This window comes from Vespa crabro, chromosome 2 (genome assembly GCF_910589235.1).
Source record: "Vespa crabro chromosome 2, iyVesCrab1.2, whole genome shotgun sequence".
In the NCBI taxonomy this organism is placed as follows: Eukaryota; Metazoa; Arthropoda; class Insecta; order Hymenoptera; family Vespidae; genus Vespa; species Vespa crabro.
Window position 1 is genome coordinate 17,733,016 of NC_060956.1, and position 24,667 is coordinate 17,757,682.

Consider the following 24,667-nt stretch of genomic DNA (forward strand, 5'->3'; position numbering starts at 1 on the left):
TTCCACGTCCATTTTTTCAGTACTTCCATTTTTTCGAGGAGAATTCATATTTCCAATATATATCGAAGTCAATAAAATGTTCTACTTATTTTCCGCTTTTATTTATTTATTTATTTATTTTCTTTTCTTGTTTTTTTTTCCTTTTTTTTTCTTTTTTCTTTTTCTTTTTTTTTTGTTTTTAATAGAAAATTAACAATTTTCGCAAATTATCTTGGTATTCTTATTTATAATCGTATATTTGTTTTTCTTGCTTTAGACACAATAGAATTATAAGATTTGAAGATTTGTAATATAATCGAACACGGATAAGCATAGAAATGACAGAAAGACGAATCGAACAAGATTGAAGCAGCGAAGGTGATATACGGAATGAGTCACATACGTGTGCCTTCCATATATTATCGCAATGAGGGTAGTAAGACTCCCGTCAACGACACGATGGTTCTCGAAGTGGGGGACAAAAAGTTTTCTTTTTATATATAATATATGCATACGTAATATGTTCTTGACAGTACGTCCCTGGAAGTACGTTTGTTTCTTTTGAAAATAAAAAAAAGACTTTATGGAAAAACTCGAGGTCGGCTAAGAAATAACTTTGAAAGTTTGAACTGCAAGTGACCGATCTGTAGTATCGTTTCCATTACAGAGAAATTTGAAAGGGAAAGGTAATGCAGTCTTTGCAGAAACATTAGCCTATTTATCTTTTTCTTTTTCTGATGTTTTTCTTTTCCTGATGTTTTTCTTTTCCTTTTGTTTTTTCCCCTCAAGTTTCGTGGAATCACAGTCATTGCATTCTTTAGCGCGATGGCAGAGAACTAAATGACTACCATTGATACAACCTCGTTAAGATAAAACGTGGTGAAAGGTTATCAGATTTCAATATCCGTCTTTGTGGTTTGTTCGATAAGACAACGATTGCACAAAAGAAAACATATTAATGAAAACACGTTAGTCAACTCTTTTCCTGTGTATCTTATGAAACCTAAAACGAATTAGAATAAAGAAAGTTTCTATTGACAAATGTTTAGATTAAAAATTTTTTTACACGACGATATTAAATCTTCTTGATTCGATTAATCGTTAGATAGAAAGTTAACAACGCTTATTATCTATTTTTTTTGTTTTTATTATTATTATTATTACTAATATTGTTACTTTTTTTTTTCTTTTTTTTTCGATAAGAAATATCTATATATTCAAGCGTAATTCTTCTAGATTTGCGGCATCGCATTTTTATTTCGATTGTATTCTATGTTAAAAGAGATAAGAAATTATAACGCTTACGAGTTTAATAATTAAGCGTTTAACGCTACGTACCATCGATTTGGATGCGGAACTAAACGCGCAAACATTGCATCATCATATTCCAGAACTCTTAGAGAATTTACCTTTCAATGATATATAAAACCGTTTCTATGTCACTTTTTCAATTAAAAAGTCGAGACAAAAAGAAAACCTTCATGCTTGGAAGTGACATTGATCTGAAATTCCGTGGAAAGAAATTTCGAATAACGATTGGGTTTCTACATTCTACGTTTTTTTCAATCTTGCGTGGAAACAAATTTTCGAATTTAATTTTATTTATTTATATAACAACTTGAACGAGCTAATTATAATTTTTTCTTATTTATACTGTAATTCAATAGTATACGGTATATAAGAATAATTTCTTAATTTAATTAAATCGAATTTATACATCTCTATGATATAATTTTGAAAAGTTCGCTGTCTGCTTTCGATCGAGATTATCGATACTTGAAATACCATCTAGTATCAAATAATTCGAATTAATATTGTAAATGCATTTCTGATAACTGATCGATTTTGACGAATTGCTGGAGTGATATTTCAGTGATCTGTAATTTTTAATATATGTGTTGTATCATTTAAAAAAAAAATATTTAATGTTAAAAATTAATCGGAGTGATAAAGTTTTTCAACAATTTTATTAAGAATTAAAAGATTATTATCAAGGATAAAAATGTATAATTGCAGCAATGAATAGTTAATGAACCAATAGTCCTCACCTTAATAGTTAGATGTCACTGTGATCAAGAGAAGACATTTTTACTGATAAAACCAATTCTCATTCTGATATATTCTTAGAAATTGCTCCAAAATTATCAATGATAGTGATTTTATTTTTATTTTTAATGAACCGATTTACAACTTCGTTTAAAGAATCGATTCATTAAAAAATCGTATTCAAAAGATTGTATCTAACGAGAATTAATTCATCATCGAGAATAATTTATAATACAGTTTTTAATACTTTATCTATTGCAAAAAAAAAAGATTTTTAAATGAGAAATGACATTTAAATAAATTTAGTGATCTAACCTAGAAATGACTATTTGTGGAAATATTATATATATATATATAAAGTTTATTAATACTTACTATACATATCATTTGGAATGTCAGATGTAACTATTGTTCAAATATTAAATGAAATTGATCAGATACAGTATATCTTATATACCGAATGGAAAAGTACATGTTTTAAGATCATGTTATTTAAATCGTCTGCAGTTCCATTAACGGGAGAGGTAAATTTTATCTTTCATAATTATTTTTATATTTTAATAATATGTAATAATTTCAGATGCCTGAAAATGATATAAATTATTATTCGCAAGAACATTCAAAGTCATTTAATGAATATTTGAAAGAAACCAAAGATATTTTTTCTGGTAAGAATACAGATATACAATATTTCTTTCAAGATAATAAATTTGAATGGAGAAGAAATAAACGATGGATTTTAGGAAAAATTACTATATTTCCCATTTCCAATATTGCTCTTATATCTGAAATTTTATATGATATATTGAAACAACAACAACATTTACAAAAAGTAATTTCAGAATTAAGAAAAGAAAATGATTTATTGACAGATAACAATAAAGAATTAAGCGTTAATATAGAGGAAATGATCGAAATGAAAACTAATATGGAAAAGGAATTATATAAAAAATTTATCTTAATTTTAAATGCAAAAAAGAAAAAAATTAGGGAATTAGAAGATAGTTTGAAAAATACAAAATATGGACAAAAGTCAATATTTGATGTATCTACAGATCAGAGTGAAGATTCAGATACGGACGATGAAAGTACAAAAAATATTGAATTACACGTAGAAAAACCAATTTCTTATAGATGCATGAATAAAAATAAGGGTTCAGATAAAAAAAGTAAAAAATCTTTTTATGTTCCTCACAAAGGAAGTAAACTTAATAGTAGAAGTATTGTAAATGAAATGGAAGCAACGACTAGTAGAACAACTGAAAAACAAAATTATTTTGATAGCATTCGAAATGAGAAAATGAAATCTGTATCTACAACATCATCAAAGTCAAGTAACGATAGCGAAGATGAATTTGAATTACGATTGTCAGAGACATGTACTGACAAACATAATTTAGATTTTACAGAAGAATTAGAAGAAGAATTATTTTCTTAATAAAAATTTTTAGTATTATACATATTATATAGTACATATACTATTCATAATTTATGTACAAAGAATGTGCAATTTATTTAATATCTTTTATTTATGAAATAATATTGATGAAATCAATAATAAATTTAGTATATAATATATCATAAGATAGTTAATAAAAGTTTAGTACATAGTATATAAATTTGAAACTTGTAATTTTTAAATATTTTACTTGACAAAAATATAAATTGTATATTTTTTTAATCATAAATCATGCAAAATATATAACAGAGATTTATATAACTTTTTGTATATAATATATGTATGTATATGCTTATATGCAACTAATGCATTAAAAAGAAATCAAGAAAGAAATAAGTAAAAATTGAATCACATGTTGTGAATCACAATACATTGTATATTTTATAAAATAACTTTAAAAAAGATATGTTTACATTATATGATTAATATTAAATATATATGTATTTTGTTTTAATTTATATTTGGTTGTATAAAATAGCTCGGATAATGTTGCACATTCTTATAATATGAATGGCCTCTTGGTTGTCTTATATGCTCTTTTCTGATATATACATTTTTATGATTAGTGAGACCAAAGAGATAAATAGGAAAATCTAGCCATTTAGTTGATATCATTTTCCAATGATCTATAGGACAACAATTTTCAAAATGAAGTATTCCCATTTTTTGAAATAATTCAGTACATTTAGTTTTTTCACGAATTGGCCCAGTGGGTATTTTGTATAATAAAAAATGTGTCCATGGATAACGCGGAGGAAGGCTAATACTTCTATTAAATCTTTCTTGTTCAACATTATATAATTTACGAATTCCATCCATAATAAGCTATAAAAGTGATATGTATAATTTTAAGAAGCATATGTATATATATATAAACAATATTTATAAATAAAATGAAAAGCTATTATAAAATGTATCAACTTTTATATGTTCAAATTTTTGAATTCCAATTTTTACGCATCTGGAGGCATCAATTAGCAATAATCGTTTTCCATTAATAAAATTTTTAACAAAACATTCCTATATTAAATAAACAATAAAGAATTTAAAAGATAAATGTTCAATTTTATAAAATCATTTTTATGTATTATCTTTCCTACCGTATATTGAGGTAAACAAATTGTATTTTGCAGCCAATTAATAACATCATCAGTATTCCAATACCAGCAAGGAGGTAAAGGAAAGTTATCAACAATATTTCCAGTTAAACTGAACAATGATAATGGGATTGGAAGCCAAGGTCTATATTTTCTGTTATTTTTATAAATACTAATTAATTCTTTTTGTTTTATTAGAAATAATATTATGTGTACAATTTGATACTAACTTATTTATTGAAATATCAGTATCACAATGTTGTATAGGTTTTGATTTTAAAATCTGAGATAACATCTTGATAATTTTACAAACAAATGCTTTATAATATGTTTTTATTATATATATTAGTACGTATATTGAGTCTTAGAAAAAATATTTCTAATAGAATATATGCCTATTCATTTTTACTGTTGATATAGTAAGTATGTGTATTTCATATTGATATTCACATATTTCATTTAAGATTCTATTCTATTTATTTTCGTTTTTTTGCCTTTATGATCTCTTATAATGTATGTGTAATGTAGTTGTATATGTCGACTCTGTGTATTCACTCGGAGATCTATCATACATATTGAAAGGAACAAATGTTAAATCAAAATTAATCATATTCCTTCTCTTGTAGATCATTTAAATTGAATTAGCAATGTCGAATTTGCAAAATGCATTGTTGTGTATAAAATTGTCGTATTTTATTAATAACAACAGATGATGTATGTACATGTCCGATTATATATTTTACATTTTTTGATTAATAACTGCCTGTTGACTTTGATATAAAAAAATTTTATTTTATATATTTTATAATATTCTCTTTTCTCTCTTATAGTTGTTTTATATAATATCTTAAATTTTTTTTTTATATTACAGTTTCAGTTTTCTAGGTGGATAGAATATAACCTCTCTTTTGACATTACAAGAAAAGATTTCTATGAGTAAGGTTATATAAATTTAAACATTATAAAAACATGATTGAAATTACTGCAAAACTTGTCAGAGGATCTGTATATTTTTCTGGAGAAGTCATTGAATGTTTTGTTACATTTAGTAATCCTCCAAATCCAATTCATCAAATATCTCAGAGCCACAGGTATTATTACTTATGTCATATAGTTTTATTTAAGAGATTAATGTCATAGCCTTATTTAAGAGAATAATGTCATTCTATTTTATTTCAGTGATATTTTTGAAAGTCTTGCTTGGGCCAGTGCTCAAATTCATTGTCAATGTTCTATGAACAGTAAAGTGGTACTTTCAGATAGATTAAATACGACTGCTAGATTGGCGGCAATAAATGCAAGTAAGAAAACAAAATTATTATCAAATTATTTACTAAATATTTCTTAAATAAAATTAAGATGATTAATACACAGGGAATTTTATAGATACAACTTTTGTACCATGGCAACAAGACAATGGTCATGCTATATTAAATACAAAGCCAAAAATTTTGTTTTGTGATTTAAGATTGTCGCCTGGTGAAAGTAAGACATGTAAGTTGTTATTATAACTTGAGAAATATGTATAATTAACTTTATTATACAATATTAGATAAATAATATAAAAATAAGATAGACAGGATAATAAAGGAATTGTTTAATATATATTAATGGATAATATTATTTTATTCGTAGACATTTATAGAGAAACAATTCCAAGCGATGCTCCTCCTTCGTATAGAGGCCAGGCAGTAAAATATTCTTATAAAATTACAATTGGAACTCAAAGAGTAAACACAGTTATTAAACTTCTACGTGTACCATTTAGAGTATTATCTTTGAGTGGTAATTATATTTATATTGTGTCATATATCCTACCTTTTTTTTTTATTAAATATCTGTAAAATAAAAAAAAATATATATATATTATTAATATTTCATAGAATTATTTTATTTCTAGAGTTACCGGAAATAACGACTTGCAACGATAGCGTTGATTTAAGTCCCAATAATCCTTTTATGGAAACACAGCATAGAGAAACCCCACTAGACATAGCACTTCAAACTCTTCAGGTTAGTTTTTTTTTAAATGTTTGTAGGAAAATAATAAAAATTACATTATAACACATATATATATATATATATATATATATATATATATATATATATGTATATATATATATTTACATAAGAGGAAATCTTTCTAGAATTTAACTGCAAGGAGAAGTCCAAATTTTTATAATATAACCAATGGACGTGGACGTGTAGTTAGATTTTGTCTTTTTAAAAATTCTTATAAATTAGGCGAGGACATAGTTGGTACATTTGATTTTTCAAATGCTACTGTATCATGTGCGCAAGTGTCCGTTGCTTTACAATCGGAGGAACATGTCGCAGAGCAATACAGACGGGGAAAGTCGACAACACCAACTTTAGTTAGTTACAACAAACATCATGAAATGTGTTTAGGTTTGAAATACTCTCATTTGGTATTACCTATACCTTTACACGTAACGCCAGATTTTACGACAGAACTGGTAACATTAAGGTGGAGATTACATTTTGAATTTGTAACTACTTCGAAATTAGTTGAAATGCCTTATGAACACACGGTCAATTGGCATGGTCCTTCGACTTTGGATGTTGAAACAATGATATGGGATTTACCTCTTCATATACACCCTACAACGGTTCCGCCAAATACGGCTCAACAAACAAGATATAATATTGTCATTTAGCCGTCACAACTTGGACGATGATTACGTTATTGCTATCTCTTTGAAAGAAATGCAAGATTTTTTACGATAAGAGAATGTTAATATTATAATTTATTTTACACATAGGTCTATAGGTATATATATGTGTGTGTGTGTGTATACATATATGCATACACACACACACACACACAATAATAATAATTATAATAAAAGTACTACGGTAATAAAGGAAATATGAAAACTTTATTGCTTTATTGCAACTTAAATATAATTTAATATGTATACTAAAGTACATGGTTTTTTCTTTTTCTTTTTTTTTTTTCCTTTTTTAATCTCTCAATGCTGTGTGTCGTATGGGAACGGTCTTTCTTCAGGATCACAGGATAATCGCGGATGCAAGGATGATGTCAAACTGGGTGGAGACGGAGTGACGTAAGGAGTCTGATGGTTGTAACGATAACAGCTATAAGGTTTCCATCGATTAGGATGACGTATTTCGAAGGGTATCGTATGATTCCCGTAATACGTTGTTCTTTCTGATACATTTGGAACGTAATTGTATTGAGATTCCAATATACTTTGCAATTGTCTGATATATATTATAGCATGCCTTAGTGATTCAATCTTAGACAGTTTTTTACCTGGTGGTTTGCATATTGGAAGCTTTGATCTGAGAAGTTCGAAAGCACGATTCATGTCTCTCATTCTCGTTCGTTCGCGATCGCATGCTGACTTTTTGTAGTCTGAAATAAAAACAAATCGAAAATAGAATCTGCGTACGCAATGATCGATTGAGTAAACCCAGTTTCATTCGATTTTTTTTGTTTAATTTAGTTCAGTTAAATTGTATTTTGCATATGGCTAACTTTTTCGAGTTTATTTATTGCAGTCAATTCGATTGCATACTCGATATCTCGTGGATTTAATTATCGTTACAAAAATAAAATATATATATATATATATACATATATATATACATATATATTTTTTTTGTTTTCTCATTAATATCCAAGATGGATGAAATTGGTAAAAAGATGGGTGAATTTAGTAAAAAATAAATGAATCCAAGTTCAATATTGACAATTCCTTAAAAATAACGTATAGAATTAATTCATAATTTTCCAGGATGTTCCTTTACTTTTACAAATGGTATGAAAGTATGAATTAAAAACGATGTTGAATGGAATCGAATTGTAAAAATTAAATTTTGTGATTTTATTCAGGATAAGTTTGAAAAAAATTTAATTAAAAATGAAGTCGAGTCGAAAAGGTTAGTTAATATTGTCAGCCATTCGCTTCGTACTTTTTCATATTTACATTCGTTATCCTCGTTAGGGATGAAATTAAATGATGCACAGTATTTCAAAAATCCATTGCCTCATACTCGTGAAAAAATGACAGTGATGTTTCTCCTGCAACCCATATCGAACCTTGAAACGAAGTATCCTCAGGATAGTAAGGACTTATCAGTAAATTTTGATGCGAAGACAAAGAATCATGGGAAAAAAATAAATTTGACGGAAGAATCTATCGAAATGGCTTTTGTCAATCACGACGATGATTCAAATATGTCGAACGAAGAATTTTCCAAGGGATTCTTTCGTGAAGTTTTCGTGGAAACCAATGGAGATCTTCAACGAGGATCATCAAAATCGATTATAGGGAAGATAGAGCGGTCTGAGATGGTAGTCGCTGATAACATAAAAAATAAGGAAGAAGAAGAGTTGATCGAAAGTGACAGAGTTAGGCAAGAAAAAATGAACGGTCGGCGTATTCTACGCGAAAATAAACGGCCCTCGAGTCGATGGAGGAACAGCTGGATCACGCAATTGATTTTACATTTGTTTTATCAAATAATGGGTAAGAGTAAAAAGAAATATGAGGTGGACGAAGAAGAGGAAAGCAATGTACCAAAATCACTATCTTATCTCGTTTATCGGAAGGAAGAAAATCCTATAGTGGATCAGAAATCGCGGGAAAAGATCGTTTCTACGTTTGTAAGACAGATTCAACGTACGCGGGATAAGAATCTACGTGTAATGTTATTGCAACGAGAACTAGAAACTAGATTGCCTGCCGAAAATACTTTTTCTTCGAAAGTATACGACAAACTCGATTCGCCACGTTTAAGCAGTCCCCTTTGTTAAATCTATCGCAAAATCTTTAATAAACGTATTTGAAAATAATATCAATGAAATATTGTTTTCAGGACGCTTACAGGATTAATTTCGATATATTTATCACCTTTCTCAGTTTGCGAGGGTTCACGCTGTACCGATCTTATACTTGTTTCATGAAGTATCTCCAATTGTGGATGGCCACCTATTATTTCTGGTTCCGGTACTCTTATTATTAAAACATTGTCCGAAGATTGTTGGCGTTCCTCGAGATTATTAGGATCTTGCCATCTTCTTCTCAGGGATTGACGTCGAATCACAGTCGGATCGTCTGGAGGAAAAATTTACTAATGATGCAATTTACCGATAGCTTTAATCGAGGACGGAATTCGATGAGGACATTCGAAGGATCTTAATTCGCTTCCTCGCGTTGAAACCGTCCAAGTTGAATTTCTTTTTCTTGGATCGTTCTCTCTACAGGCCATTTTTCTAAACGATAATCTCGAAGAGTGCGATAATCTCTTTACGAAATAAGGCACATTTGATTCTTTTAAGTTAATTGCGAAGAAGCGAATAAAAGAGGAGCATCGATCGTTCGTTCGCTAAACCAACCGTTTTCTTCCATTTCGTTGATTACCAAGATCCGTCGAATATACCGCAACGAGCAATACGATGAATCACTTGAAAGGTACCTGATGCACTTTGCGATAATTGATCCTGTAGGTGTTGATCGGCCGTCGATAGAACGTTCGGTAAAATCGTTTCTTGGTGGTTGACGATATCCTGCCGTTGTCGTTCACGATCTCGTTCATGTTCCAGTTCTCGTAGCTCTTGTTGCTTTGAATTCTCATCGAGATCGAGTAAAATGGGAGAACGCGCGTATTCCTCGTCGTTGCTCTCATTTTCCGACTGAAAAAGAAATACCCCTTTTGCCTCTTTCTTTTTCTTTTTTCTTTTCTCTCTCTCTCTCTCTCTCTATATATATATATATATATATATATAAATATATATATATATATATATATTCTATCTACCTATATATTTATCTTTTTCTTTCTCTTTGTTCCCTTTATATTGCCTCTCGACCGATATAAAAGCATAGCTACGATTGCGAGAGGAGGAGCCGTAAATGATAGTACCTTGTTTCTCGATAATTCGTTCGGATATCTTTCCGGATTCTGTTCCATGCCAGTTTGTATCGGACGTGGACCACCGTTTCGTTCGGAGAAAGTCTTTTGAATTTTCACTCCTCTTCCGAGCGAAGAATGAAAAACTAGAGAGTAGTCCTCCTCAAATGACGCCCCCGTATGGAATATATCTTGGTCGAACGTCTTTCTCGTTTGTCCTCGGATAAAATGTGGATCGGGCACAGACAGTTGTTATTAATGTTAATTTTATCCGTTTATTAAGTATTCAGGTGTTCCGGTAAGGGGTTCTCATTCATTCATATTTGAGTTCTTGCGACGTGCCGAGTGCATCGTTTACTTTCCCAGTAAAGTATCAATATTTTTTTCTTCCAATTTTTTTTTTAGATTATTTTCAAAGAACCCGTATCGGATTTCTAATAACATATTCATGATAAAAAGGATGGAGGCGATTGCAATTAGGTTAATTAAGACTACGCTCAGTACATTTTTCAAGGGACATTTCTTTTCCTTCTATCATATTTAACGATAGAGACGTTAGGAAAAATAGTTAATCTACGTCAGTATACGCTCCTGCTGTGTGACATTAGCATCGCCGTGAGAATCCCTGAGTTGATCGGTATAAACATGGGGAATACAAACGTCGAAACATAATAGACGCTCGTTCGATAGAAATACTAATGAGGCAGAACCGTGCAAGTATAACAGATCGCTAAGAATGTCGTTCGTCGAGAGGAGGATATGATGGAAATTACGACTTGGAAACGTCCTTAAAAATGCTTCAACGTGAGCACGCTTCGAATCGAATCTTTTTCGCCTCATTTTACTACGTGAAACGAGCATGTAAACCGTGTATATTCATAAATTTCTATGCGCACTTATATATTATATATCGATACAATATTATATATCGACTAAAAATTTCTACTGAATTTTAAAGCACAATGCAAATTCTTAATGGCATCTTTTAATATATAAAAAAATAAAAAACGTGTATTTAATGGAACAATTTGTGAGACTGCCTTTACATAATAAAAATATTTCTTTAACATTATAGATTAAAATTAAAAGCTAATTAATATCGTCTTTTGATAACTCCACGTGTTGTCGAAAAGAGACGAGAAAATATATTTCGATTTTTTCTTTTCTTTTTTTTTTTTCCTTTTCTCTTTGACTTGTACATATCGTCAAGTGATAATATTACTAAAACTCTTCGTTAGCGAAATATTACTGAACCAGCATATCGCGATATTCTGGACATCAACGATGTCCTCGTCGATGTGTCGTTTGAGTTACTGCAACGTATTATTCCGTGACCTGTAAATATAGAATGTTATGTTCCCAATGCATTATCGTTCGGTTATACAAACGTGAATAATTTTTATACCGTAATATTCGTGCCGGTTGCAGAAATAATTCATTAACATTAAACGTAGTTCTTGATTAAACGATAAATATATCCATGGATTAACGCAGCTGGTTAAACTATTTAAAAGGGCCAGAATGGTGAACGTGGGACCTGAGAAAAATAAAGAAAGATAAAGGATCAATCATCGAAAAGATTTTCGATAAATGGTGATCAAATTTTTATTATAGAATAGTTTTCTTTGAGATCCCTATTAACGAACTTTTACTTACCAGTAACGAAAGATGATTTGGAAGCTTCAGGATCCCAGGTTGCCCAGAGTTCACATCCAATGAACGGAATGCTCGTTATAACATAGAGAGTGATTACAGATATAGTCTGCTTTACGGTATTGATCATTGCCTTAGAAATGAATGAACTTCGATTACGAGCAAACCCGCTGACACTTCTAATGTACGTTCTATCGTCTACAGCACCGGACATTTTATTACTTTGCCACACACCAATACAGATTCCAACGTAGGTATATACCAGAACGATGAATGGTAAGAGGAAGACCATTAGACTGTACCTACGTTAAGAATGAACTCACAAAAGTTTCCTCTGCGTTTACGTTCTTGTAATAATGAGAAGCAAAGTAAATCTTGATTCGAGGAAATGATAATAGAAGAGGAAAGGAAGGAAGGAAGGAAGGAAGGAAGGAAGGAAGGAAGGAAGGAACGAAGGAAGGAGGGAAGGCAGGAAGGAAGGATGAAAGAGAAAGATAGATAAGAGCAAACGGAATATCGCTTACCATGTGACGTACGCTCTTTCGCCGAACTTTATGTCAAAAGTTGCCCAGCAGTCCCAAATTCCTGGCGTTATTTCTTGATACGAAAACACGAATAACTGGAATTTAATAAAACGGCAATAGGAACGATATTCGATAAATTCTTTCTATATCTTTTAAGGAAATAAATAATAATAAATAATAGAAAAATTTGTGAGTCGTAATTTCTATACCTGGGGTATACATAGGATAAATGCGATAGACCAAGCCCAATAAACCATTATTCTCGATTTTCTAGACGTAACGCTGCAATAACTGAGAGGATGACAAATTGCATGATATCTGTCGATCGCCGTTGCCGTTAAAATGTAAGAACTTAAATAAGGACCGAACGGTTGAAAGAATTTCACCAGCTTACAGAGCACTGGCCCGCCCTGAAATCTATTTCATTTTAAATTCTCCACGATTATCATTAGTATTGTCTTAATGATTTAGTATAAAATCGAATGGATTCGGAGATCAAAGATTCTTACCTAAAAGTAATATCCCAAGCGAGTTGAGGTAGGACATCGAGTAGACCTGTTAACAAATCTGCGATGCTAAGATTCATAATGAAGAAGTACATTCTGGTGAGTTTTTTACGGGCACGATATCTCCTTAAATAGATAGAAAACAACACCAAACTATTTCCGAATACAGTGATAATAAATATAGTCGTTAAAAGTATGATTTCCCATTTAGCGAGATACTCGTCTCTGTCATCTTCTTGATAGTCAGTTATAAACGACAAGTTTTCTTTCTCATTCATTATTATTTATTCTTTTAGGACAAAAAAAATGTTTAATCGTCACCACTTGATGGATCACTCTACTAATCTGAATAAGTTTTCGAAGACGATTGTGCACTATACGTATTGTTGCACGAATTTATGTACGACTGAATATTTTACCAATTGAATATTCATATCGACTTCCGCTCTTGTCGAAATAACCTTCTTATCGTTATAATATCACATATTGAAGTTCCTTCGAAATATATCTTTCTTAACTGGAAGCGAAGCAATCCGTTTACATCGAATACAAAAATATTTTTACGAATGAGTCGATGTTTCGTTGATCAAGTGTCCACTCAACAAAGAAATTGTCTCATGAAAGAAGATAAAAACAATTCTATGAGTTATCCTGAAGAAAGTTCCAAGAACTTTTGATGGAATCACAGCTCCAATGTATAGTCGTAGAAACGTCAATTTCTTGAATGCGAAGTCATCTTGTTTCTTCTCTTTTCCTTTTCTCTTTTTTATTAATTATTCTCTTCAACGCGCACCGGTGCCTTCTCGTCGATAAATGAATTATGATCTCTTATTATTTTCTTGAGTGAAGTATTATCAAATGATTTATTAATATTATGTGTTCGTCGCACTACGTTTTTCAATAGTAAGATGTCAAGGATCAATGACAGGGGATCGTTATCGAAGTGATCGACAATACTTCTTGTGAAATAAAAAGTGTTAGCTACGATTTACATTACACGATCACTACCGGTCTATTGTGTCATGAAAACACATTTTACATGTTTGCGAGGATTGTTTTTTTTTTCTTTTTTTTTTTTTATCAGCATTTAACTTGCTTCTATCTCGATACTCAAACATAGTACACGAACATTCTTCGCGAAGGATTTCAAGCTATTCGGAAATGATAGAGTTATTTATAAATATATAGATATATATTTATATATTCTCGTAATACATTTTTTTTTAACTATATATTTATTCTAAAGGAAATGTTATATTTAAGTCATACTGAGAAATTCAAATAATGCGAATGCAAATCATCCGACTATCGTACATATGTATATATGTTAACTCGCTAAAAAAAAATATTCGTGAAGTTTTCGCTATCATATTACCGTTTATCCTATATCTTGATATTTTCAATCCATGAGGTCAGCTAACCAGTCATTTTCTTTTTTTTTTTCTTGTTAACTAATTGATCGTCTGAACGACCTTGATCGTTCACTTATTTGCCGACTTGGATTCATTACGGAATTTGTTCGGTTTCGAGAAACACGTTTATTCTTTTAACAAAGATTTGAAATTGGAAGGATCATGTAATTAGGGTTGACTCTATTTTCCCAAAGATCTCTTAAAATAATCACGATCCGTCATTTTAAACTTCTTTTCTCTTCTTTTACAAGATATTCCACGATTATCCTTTTTTTGTTTTTTGTTTTTACGTATTATAAAAATGGAAACAAATCATAGAGATTATCTTTCCAAAACATTATTGACGATCATAAAATAAGAAATAATTAACTGTGGATAATAAACTGTTATAAAGTTATTCTATAAATGTCAAAGAAATATTATATCGATATAATTTTATTCGGTCAAGGAATATAAACTTGTTGATACTCATCGGCTCGTTTAGAATTGCTAAGTAGAAACAATTAAATAGGCGTGTGGTTCTTCATTGGGTCAAGTAAACGTACGAGCGGAAAAGTTACGAGGTATCTCAATTTACTTACGTTTTTGCGTAATTTTTTACCTTCCTCTTACGTTTTATGAATCGCTAATGGAAATATCTAGAATATGAAATATCGATGTAACAAATATTCTAAGATTTTCAATGTTTATTATATATATTTGTAATTCGAAAAAAAAAATTTTATTTTAGTATAGACACATATAAGAATACATATGTACAGTACATGATATCGTATATGAGATATATAAGTACATAATATGAGATCCTTATAATATTTCCATAAGAAAGGACAGCAATATTCTGACAATATTTATTAATATTAAAATATTTATTCTACAATATTGCCCGCATGAGATTATTGTTCATATAGAAAAGTTTGTTTCAGTAAAATGCCCTTGAGTTACTGTTTATTCTCATCGCGAGTTTTTATAGTAGCTTATAAAAAAAATTTTTTATAACATTAAAAGTAAGTCATTAGATTAGTTTCCTTTTTAGCTTCGATTCTTATTATTAGTAATAAGATAATAGTATTAGTAATAAGAATTAGTAATAAATTCAAAGATAATAGAATTAAATAATTCTATTATCGTTTAAATGAAATATATTAATAAATTATTCGCAGATTAATTTAATTCTTTTTTCTATTATGAGATATTTGAGAAATATAAAAGGAGAAGCGAATTGGCAAGAAAAATAATTTCGAATTGAAATTGAATGTTGACGCAAAATGTTTGTTTTTGTTCGTATCTCTATTTCAATGATCACGCTGATGAACAGTCGGTTCGATACATCAAATGTTACAGATTTAAAGACACATAAATATCGTAGGGTTATTGATGCTGCTTTTATATGTTTAAATTGTCTAAAAAGGTAAAAAATTAAGTAACTTTTAAAATTTAAAATTAGTATTTTCATATTATATAAGTAGGCTCTCATATTAGAAAGAATTTTTTAATATCATTAATTTTATACACTCAGTAATATGTATTAATGAATGATTTTTAATTTTTTCATTGCTGTAGGAGTGAACGATTTTTAAGTGAAACAATCACTAAGTTCTATTGTAGAAATAGAATTATGGATTGAAAATTTGCATTGAGTTATGAGAAAGAGAAAGGGAAAGAAATTGAATTTTATATATTCGATATATTATTATTTCTTTTATATTATTTCAATATGTATCTATCGGATGTATGTATGTACTGTCGAGCTCTCATCTTCTACAAATATATAATAGAAGATTTCGATTTGAGAGAAAAACTCGGAGAGAGGAGGAGAGAGAAAGAGAGAGAGAGAGAAAGAGAGAAAGAGAGAAAGAGATAGAGAGAGAATAAAAAAGGAGCATTATTTATATTATACTAGATGCATACGTGCTTGTAAAGTATGCGAATAAAATAGCCAGATTTGCTAGTGATCGAAATTTGTGGATTTGGCAGGTCACCGAATAGCGATGCATTTATATGAATACGAATGTAACAATGTAGAATAAAAGGGAGATGGGTTTCTTGCCAACTCTTTCGATGACCATTCGGCGGTCCGTCAACTGGAAGTAGCGTTATTATCGATCTTATTCGCGTAGCATAAGAAGGAAGAACTCTAAAAGTATTCGATATAGATACATACCTATATACATATGTATATATACATACAGATACTTCTCTCTATGTGTGTGTGTGTCTATATATATATATATATATATATATATATGTATGTATGTATGTATGTATAGTTAGATAGATATAAAGGGAATAGTACACAGTGAACGTGTTTGGCGGCAAGCCGCAATTTTCCCGAGGCAATCGAAAGTTCCCGTTTGGCCCCATAAGTCACTTTATATCACCGTCACATTAGTTCTTCCTCTTTTAGCCCTTCGTGCCGCAGGTCGTGCAATATCTTTGCGTTTTCTCTGTCCTCGAGCGGTAACTCGGTGTCTTCTGCTTTTCGCAGGCGTAGCAAGTAAAGACGTTTATCATTGTCGACATCGTTCTTCGGCGTTGGTCTGGTTATTACGGCTTATGAGAGCTAGCGATGAGAGTAAGAGAGAGAAAGAGAGACTAAAAAAGAGAAAGAAGAAGAAGAAGAAGAAGAGAGGGGTTAAGCACAAAGGTCGATATAAAGGGAGAAAGTGATGACCCCGCGTTGGAGGAAAAGCTTCATAAAGTAAATTACTATGTGCCACACGTATATCTTACGAGGATTAAGTACGGACTCAGTAGGGCTGGGATAAGCCAAATCACAACGTTTCTCTTCTTTTTCCCTTGTAACACTGACGATAAAGTTAAGTAAAGAAATGTAAGAACGAGTCTAGACGATACATCGGAAAAAAAGTCGGTGCGAAATTCTTTACGTTTGCATTAAGATACATAAGAAGATGGTATTTAATTCTGTTTTTCTCATTCTACGATCTTTTCCAATAATAATGTCACTCAATGAATATTTTTATATTTAATGAGGTATCTCGAGCGATTCGCGAGTAACGGCTTAAGCATTTAATAAGACATAATTAATCGCAAACACGGGGGGAGGGTGAAGATGAAAAGGGTGGAGTAAGGAGAGGAAGGCAAGCGAGGGTAAATGTTGACTGATAAAGGAACAAATTGAGATAGGGTGGGGGGTATTGTGTGCAGTAGGTATTAAAAGGGGTCTCTCCTAGCTCGTTCGTATTCTGTCAAGGGGGATTTTCACCGTTCTCACGACTCACTTCAACTTTTCTCTTCGAGAACTTTTCTTCATTTCTTACCAACACCAAATTCTAGCGCGTGGTAATCCCAGAAAATAAGTAAAGCGTATTTCGTTTATCCGTTGTTACCGGCCAATCCTGTTAGAACCATGCTGCTTTTACTTTACCTAACGAAAATTCTTTCGCTTGTAAAACGAACGTCTCCACGGCCCTACTTTGGATTTTTATGAGGAAAGTATCGCTTTTCTTTTTTATCAACTTCTTTTTCCGCGATTCTCGCTTACCATTTTCTTTCTTATTTCTTCTCATTGAGTTTAATCCAGCCAAGATATTTGTTTTCAAATTATTTTCTCTATTTTGTTCATTCCATTCAAAATTTTTCTTCTTTCAATGTTAATCTGTTATATTTCTGGCTTTTGGAATAATTTCCCGACGCGATTTGGAATATAGGGATTCTCAAAGGAACGCGTAAAAGAAGAATAAGAATCAATCTCTCTAGAGCGTCTTTTATCGTTAACCTCGACAGACAAAGGGTTTTGTTTAGAAAGTAGACAAGAGTTCGCCACGTAGTTTTACACGTCTCGAACGTGTAATTCGATGAGTGTAGAAGTCAAATTCGAAATGAATAATACAAATTTCACAGAGAAACAAACTAATGAAATTAATTAAAACGATCGTGATGTATCTCACTAAAAGCTTTTCCCTTCTGTTTTAGATATCTCATAGTTTCCTCGCACAGGTACTTTCTGTTGCTATTTATCAAATGATAATGAAATATATTTAATCGTATCGTTCTTATGTATATTTATGTGAGAAGTATTATAACTTCTGTCATTTATTTTTATCAAAATTATCTTACAGTGATTTTTTAACTTCCCAATAAGACTTATGAATAAATGTTACGATCGAAGAAACGAAATTCATAATGGGCTTTTATCGTTGGCGAAATTCACTATGTATGGAAAAATGTGCCGAAAGACGAATTAACATCCTAGTGATGGAAAATGCGCGAGAAATTACTGGACGAGAGAATGGGAGTATTTCACGTAAAAGACGAGAGTGCAAAAAGGGTCTCGCGAGGAAGAAAACGAAGGTGTAATTTCGCGCTCGGCAGAACTGCGAGTTATCCTCCTCTTTCCTCTTCTTCCGTTGCGCTCTTCTCTCTTTTTTATCGTTCTCTCTCTCTCTCTCTCTCTCTCTCTCTCTTTTTCTTTCTTTCCTTTCCTTTTCTCTCTTTTTTCCTCACTACGGGCGACAACAAAAAATAAATGGCAATCGTATAATTTTATTCGTTAAGTATTTTCTCGTTTTCCAGTGCACGACTCATTCTCGAAGATCATTTGCATAGCTACGTTACCGTTATTCAATGCGTTCAGGTTAGACATTGTCAACCGGAATCGATTTTATCGTCTTGCATAAATCATACGAGTGAGCGTGTATCAAGTACCGTCTGTAAGATTTATGCGAATCATCGGCTCGAGTGTCAATTAACCAAGAGTCGTATAGTTGTTTATGATTTAACAATGAATCATTATTGTGGTATACCTATAAAAGATATTTGTTCGCATTTTAAACCGTTCAATTAATAGTATTTTAAATTTTGCATCGTATTCCTTTACCCCTTCTTTTCTACTTCATCCATCATCGCCAACACTAAGGAATATCGTCGCTTTGCACTATGTCTTTCAACGAGTTTGAATGGCCCTCAGCAGAAAAGTACGTCTGTAATGGGCGTCCTCTGTTCTCGTTAACGGTGCGATAGGCAAAGTATGGAAGAGCACTCGCAAGGACCACAACGAAGTACACAAGGAAACTTACCTATAACTTTCGGCGATGACTCGAAATCTTGTTAAATAATTTGTTCCCTTTTGTATACGGTTTTCTCTAGTGCATCGCTATCTCTCGTTTGTTTCCCAAAAGACAGAGAGTATTTACGATAAAGTCCTTTAAAATATGTCTCGCCCAACGGCCGAACGTTTCTTTGATAATATTTCGAATTTTCGGTCTTTCTACTTTGATCTAATAACAATTTTTTATACATCGATTAAATATATGTTAATTTATCATTAAAACCGCAGATCTCAGGACAATTTATCCTATCTTTTTCTTTTCATCGATTTATCTTTTATGTTTTCTTGTAATTTCTTTTTCCTCTTTATTTTTCTTTTTTTTTTTATTCTTTTCTCTCTCTCTCTCTATTTTTTTTTTAAACAATATTCTTCGAGAAAAACGTTTGACAGAGCATGAAAAATAATGTAGATTGTGTAAATCGACATCGATTTGAAAATATATTCGTTCCTAGCGTTGATTTGAAGATGCTTTATTATAGTCGGCCGCAATTCAATTGATATCGTCGATAATTTCTGTTATCGTTAATCTCACGTAAGCTAAAATAAATAAATAAATAAATAAATAAATAAATAAATATATATATATAAAAATTGATATTTTTTTTGGAGTAATTTTATGGAAATTGTCGCCGTCGAAATGAGGCAATCTAATAGTTTCCGTATTATTCATTCGTACTAATTGATTGTCAGCTATATGGCTGACGATCGATTCCGTTTTGTCAAAGCGAAAACGATGCTATTGACGTTATGTGGGGAGAAGGAGGACGAAAAAAAAAAAAACGGGACCAACAAAATTCCACGTTTCCGCATATAAATGCGGTTGCGCAAACGTGGCGACATAGAACTAGCGAGACGTAACGAGAAACAATGGGCGGAGTATTCGATTCTCACGTCTCGATTTTCTACAGGACGATTTATGTCGCTATAGAGCGTGTTTGTCGTTAGCATCGTTCTCCTGTCTCTATCGACGGGACAGCAAGCCTGGAGGCTATTTGTGTTATAGCTTCACCGGTATATCCATTAGTAACTCAATACTTAAATGTAGTCCTGTAGTTTGGACTACCGTGTTCACCGGGCGAGCGAGCGAGAGAGAGAGAGAGAGAGAGAGAGAGAGAGAGAGAGAGAGAGAGAGAGAGAGAGAGAGATAGAGGGAACTTGTTTACATACACTCTTACCTTGCTGCACGAACTACAAAATTCAGCATTACTAAAAGAATAGATCAATCAAATTTTTTATCGCATTAATTAACCTCTCAGAGTATTTTCGATTCTGTATCTCGAACGAACAGATTTCACGGTTTATCGAAGAAAATCGATTCAATTCGTATTCTTTTTTTTAAGATACATTTTTTAACAATTGATGGTAGAAAATAAATGAGAAAGAGAGAGAGAGATAGAGAGATAGAGAGATAGATAGATAGAGAGAGAGAGAGAGAGAGAGAGAGAGAGAGAGAAGGAAAGAGTAAGAAAAGATCCAAAAGAAGCTCTCTTTCTTTCAAGCTGTGTGTATATGTAATATACTGGGTTAAGTTAGTTGGGTATGTTTAAGCAGATAGTACATAAGAGAAAAGATAAATCGAGGAAATTATTTTCGGTATCACCTCATTCAACGTGTTCGCCAGTCGAGCAAGCAAATTTGCTAAGTTCTATGTTTGAGAAATGATCTCCGTGGCTCCCTTTCCTATATTTCTCTTTCTCTTTCCCTCTCACTCTTTCGTTGGAAATTATCGCGAGAGAGTACCTACCTCGAAAAGCAATTTTCACGTACAAACGTCGTTGAAATCGCTTTTCATTCTTGGTGGACGATGAATTTACGAAATTCGTCTCCTTCCTAGCTGAGCGCCGTCCTTTTCCTCGTTTCCCCCTCCCCCCCGCCCTCTATCATCATCGAGTTATGACACATAACGGATATTTTCGCACGCGCGATCTCCGAAGAAAGTCGAGAAACGTTCGATAATCCGATCACGTCCACGAAAGGAGAAGAATTCCATCGGAACTCTTTCCTCTTCTTTCCTATCATAGCCGGTCGGCATGCTTTCGAGTTCGTAGCTAGACTCTCATGACGGCCATTAATTGCTTCATTCTTCTCGGTTGGCATGTTACAGGCCTTGAATTTCCTAGTGCACCAACTACGAAGATAGGAAATGTTCGTGTTTCCTCTCTCTTCTTTTTCTTTTTCTTTTATTTTTTTTTTTTTTTTTTTTCATTTTCTATATAACAATCGTGAAACACATCGAATCGTCGGAAAAGGTTTGTATCGATTCGTTGTTTGGATAGTTGATATCATTGATTGGCCGAGAAAAATAACGCACTTGGTATAAAAAGTGAACATATCCGATGAAAAGAAGTTCACTCCTTGTGTCAGAGAAATGAAAAATAGTGTTTGAAAAATGACATTGATTCGGAAGAAAAAATGAAAACAAATCTCTGAGAATAAATAGTCGATATATTTATCGTTCAATCTCTGTTTTGATTCAATACGAATCTTCGTACCTATTCTAATCAATTCGTAGGTCCCGATATTCGGCCTTGCTCGCGGTATATATAAATCGCACTGAATCGTGCACGCGCTTGCTGTATTACAAACGTCGAGCCTTCGTACGCGCGCTATAATGATCGCGGCCGAGAGGAACTTGACACGGAAATCACATCGAGCGCTTGTAAATTCGACCGCAATATATTCGCGGCCATGCGTTCCATCGGAGGTGCGCATTCGTACGAGAGTGCTGTCCAGTTCAGAGATTCGTTATTATTCTCTCTCATTACGATAGTCTCGCTGTACTATTGATATTTTATCAAGAATCATGTTTATTAATAAACGTTCGATGTAATAAAAGCGACATTGTTTCAATGTTACTTCTTTGAAAATTGAAATTAAAGACATCTCATCATGGTTTCATCATTGTACAAACAAACGTTTTGATCTTCATGGTACACAATTTAACGTTTGATAGAGTAAATTATATTCCCGTTTGTAAATTAAAATGATATATATTCTGTATATCTACGTACATATATACAGAACTTTGAGTGTTATTTACGAGTTAAATATATGTTTTCAGCTGTGCATTGCAAGTCTTTATTGTTTTTCTTTTGAAATTATTCTGAATGTTGTTTTTCACTTCCGTAGATGACAAATCACAGATTGAAAAGTGTTTCTTCAAACGTACACGAAGAAGCATAAATATGGTATAAACGATTCGTCATTTGCCGGAGTAAATATTAAGAGAGAAAGGGGATATTAAAGCGGTCGAGTCGAGATGAAGCGTAACTACCTCTCTAATTTTCGTTCCTTTTATCAATTCACACTTCTCGCGCGTAGTTGATGTACACTAGTGCTGAGGAGGTATCGTACCAGGAAATCCATGCATTACTTATTCACATTTAAACTGTGCAGAAAGCATTACATTTTCAAAACAAACCGCTCACACATCGTTTGCACCTCGTTTGCACTCAGCGAATCTGGTTTTATGAGAATTTCACTAATGGCGACGTAGTAATTAGAACTTATTTTGCGAAGTGTCAAGCTTTCTCTCTCTCTCTCTCTCTCTCTCTCTCTCTCTCTTTTTTTTTATACAAAAAGTTACGAATGAGAAGTCTATAGGAAGGAGCATTAAAACGAGTATTTTTTTTCATTGATACTATTAGAAGCACACGTTATACAAAGTCGCATATGTATGTTAGTATGCCTTCGCGTTCTCGAGATGACGATCCTTAAAATTTATGACTCTTTTGCTCGAGATGTCTCCTTGTTAAAGTCATTAGCGACTCATATGAAATGAGAGAAAATTGGTTTGCAAAAATATGCCTGAGTTTTCGTCGGTGTGTACTTGTTACATGCAAAGATAGCGGGGAAAAAAATATAACCGAGTCTGTCGCGTATGATGTCGGTTTCACGATGCTAGCACACGAGTTTTCTGAAATTGAAAAAGATCTTAACCTGACACCTTTTACAAATCCCTGTACTACATTCTCTAGTGATATACGGTTTCCTCGAAAATATGAACGAGCTGGGTAGTAATATGTCGGTGAAGTTTCTCCTATGTAAGAGATGATTTACTTTTGTAAAAATGCTACGCTTCAACGAGTTCGTGTTTATATTATATACCATGAGAAAAAGGTGTTCCCGACATTCGCCGAGGAAAGTAAGACGAGCGTTTGCTGGACATTTACGATAGATCGTTCTGTTTAAGCGGATTTAGAACTCTCCTTGTCTTTCTCTCTTTCTCAAATAGGTTTTTCACCGAATGCGCGCTTCTGTCGTCTCGCGAAAGAAAATGCTTTCGTTCGCTTATCCCTTCGTTGCTATTTGCAAGACGTCTACGTAGAAAATCGTATTGTTTTTCCAGACCATTTTTCTCGGCCCCTTCGATAGCCCGGAAACTAAAGAGAGAAATTGTACGACGAGAGTTCGACGTCGATGTAAATGTACTTCATAAATCGATTGAAACTTTGGGCCAACTGGGCAGATGGAAGGTTCACTTGAACGTTAACTTATTCCTGTTAACAAAGAACGTATCACCAAAATCCACCCCTTTATAGTCGTTACCCCGATGGAAAAAGAGAGAAGCGACGAGCGATAGCACGGAATGAAAATAAAAGAGGGATGACGCTCGAACGTCCGTGATTAATCTATTCGTTTGTCAGTCTCGTTAATCCTTCACCATCCACTATTTTCTACTCTTGTTTATCATCCTGTGGCTGCTATTCCACTCTCGAAAAGGACACTCGGAAAAATATTCTACGTATGTCGTGACAACATCGTTACTTTTTATCTTGAAAAATGTTCACCGATGAAACTAAAACTAAATACTTCGAATACGCGAATGAAAAATTTAATCAAGGATATAGATATACTTTTTTTTTTTCCAATGATTCATTGTTATTTCGATGAATTGATTATCAATATGATCTAAGATAACTATATCGATCCTGCGAATTGATTTTACGAAGAAAGATCGAGTCAAACGCCTGAAGAAGGGAGAACGAATTTCGGGAAAGAGAAGGGAGGGAGGGTAAC

The 24,667-nt window shown here is 32.3% G+C and overlaps 4 protein-coding genes across 6 annotated transcripts; 2 read left to right on the forward strand and 2 right to left on the reverse strand.

Annotated features, from left to right (window-relative positions):
* Positions 1-1,172: 1,172 nt before the first annotated feature.
* Positions 1,173-3,605, forward strand: LOC124421876 (DNA repair protein XRCC4-like). Its single transcript, XM_046957565.1, has 2 exons — positions 1,173-2,549; positions 2,606-3,605. Exons 1-2 carry the CDS (start codon positions 2,418-2,420, stop codon positions 3,461-3,463), a joined length of 990 nt encoding a protein of 329 aa, XP_046813521.1. The 5' UTR covers positions 1,173-2,417; the 3' UTR covers positions 3,464-3,605.
* LOC124421874 (RAB6A-GEF complex partner protein 2) lies at positions 2,648-7,527 on the forward strand. 3 transcript variants are annotated; one of them, XM_046957562.1, is made up of 8 exons: positions 2,648-2,693; positions 4,618-4,724; positions 5,453-5,672; positions 5,761-5,882; positions 5,956-6,075; positions 6,217-6,366; positions 6,482-6,594; positions 6,729-7,527. In XM_046957562.1, exons 3-8 carry the CDS (start codon positions 5,551-5,553, stop codon positions 7,257-7,259), a joined length of 1,158 nt encoding a protein of 385 aa, XP_046813518.1. In that variant the 5' UTR covers positions 2,648-2,693; positions 4,618-4,724; positions 5,453-5,550; the 3' UTR covers positions 7,260-7,527. The 3 variants fall into 3 exon arrangements, with proteins under 3 accessions (XP_046813518.1, XP_046813517.1, XP_046813519.1); XM_046957561.1 differs by lacking the exons at positions 2,648-2,693; positions 4,618-4,724 and adding an exon at positions 4,852-5,295; XM_046957563.1 differs by lacking the exons at positions 2,648-2,693; positions 4,618-4,724 and adding an exon at positions 4,860-5,295 and having other exon boundaries at positions 5,968-6,075.
* Positions 7,463-10,850, reverse strand: LOC124421877. Its single transcript, XM_046957566.1, has 4 exons — positions 10,495-10,850; positions 10,048-10,264; positions 9,483-9,686; positions 7,463-7,981 (listed from the first exon to the last, which is right to left on the reverse strand). The coding sequence occupies exons 1-4, from the start codon at positions 10,540-10,542 to the stop codon at positions 7,575-7,577; spliced, it is 876 nt and encodes a 291-aa protein (XP_046813522.1). The 5' UTR covers positions 10,543-10,850; the 3' UTR covers positions 7,463-7,574.
* A 133-nt stretch (positions 10,851-10,983) lies between these two features.
* LOC124421875 (cephalotocin receptor 1-like) lies at positions 10,984-14,117 on the reverse strand. Its single transcript, XM_046957564.1, has 6 exons — positions 13,169-14,117; positions 12,869-13,076; positions 12,660-12,754; positions 12,139-12,437; positions 11,888-12,019; positions 10,984-11,817 (listed from the first exon to the last, which is right to left on the reverse strand). Exons 1-6 carry the CDS (start codon positions 13,441-13,443, stop codon positions 11,717-11,719), a joined length of 1,110 nt encoding a protein of 369 aa, XP_046813520.1. The 5' UTR covers positions 13,444-14,117; the 3' UTR covers positions 10,984-11,716.
* Between the last annotated feature and the right edge of the window lie 10,550 nt (positions 14,118-24,667).

Excerpts from the sequence above, each read along its gene's own strand:
- LOC124421875 (XM_046957564.1), bottom strand. The coding sequence starts at position 13,443 with ATGAATGAGAAAGAAAACTTGTCGTTTATAACTGACTATCAAGAAGAT. Across the intron at positions 12,438-12,659 it reads GAAAGAGCGTACGTCACATG|GTACAGTCTAATGGTCTTCC; the intron begins GTAAGCGATATT and ends TTCTTAACGTAG. Across the intron at positions 12,020-12,138 it reads CAAATCATCTTTCGTTACTG|GTCCCACGTTCACCATTCTG; the intron begins GTAAGTAAAAGT and ends TATTTTTCTCAG.
- LOC124421877 (XM_046957566.1), bottom strand. The coding sequence starts at position 10,542 with ATGGAACAGAATCCGGAAAGATATCCGAACGAATTATCGAGAAACAAG. Across the intron at positions 10,265-10,494 it reads ACGAATTATCGAGAAACAAG|TCGGAAAATGAGAGCAACGA; the intron begins GTACTATCATTT and ends TTTCTTTTTCAG. Across the intron at positions 9,687-10,047 it reads ATTATCGCAAAGTGCATCAG|ACGATCCGACTGTGATTCGA; the intron begins GTACCTTTCAAG and ends TTTTTCCTCCAG.
- LOC124421876 (XM_046957565.1), top strand. The coding sequence starts at position 2,418 with ATGTCAGATGTAACTATTGTTCAAATATTAAATGAAATTGATCAGATA. Across the intron at positions 2,550-2,605 it reads CAGTTCCATTAACGGGAGAG|ATGCCTGAAAATGATATAAA; the intron begins GTAAATTTTATC and ends TAATAATTTCAG.
- LOC124421874 (XM_046957562.1), top strand. The coding sequence starts at position 5,551 with ATGATTGAAATTACTGCAAAACTTGTCAGAGGATCTGTATATTTTTCT. Across the intron at positions 5,883-5,955 it reads ATTGGCGGCAATAAATGCAA|GGAATTTTATAGATACAACT; the intron begins GTAAGAAAACAA and ends ATTAATACACAG. Across the intron at positions 6,595-6,728 it reads TAGCACTTCAAACTCTTCAG|AATTTAACTGCAAGGAGAAG; the intron begins GTTAGTTTTTTT and ends AAATCTTTCTAG.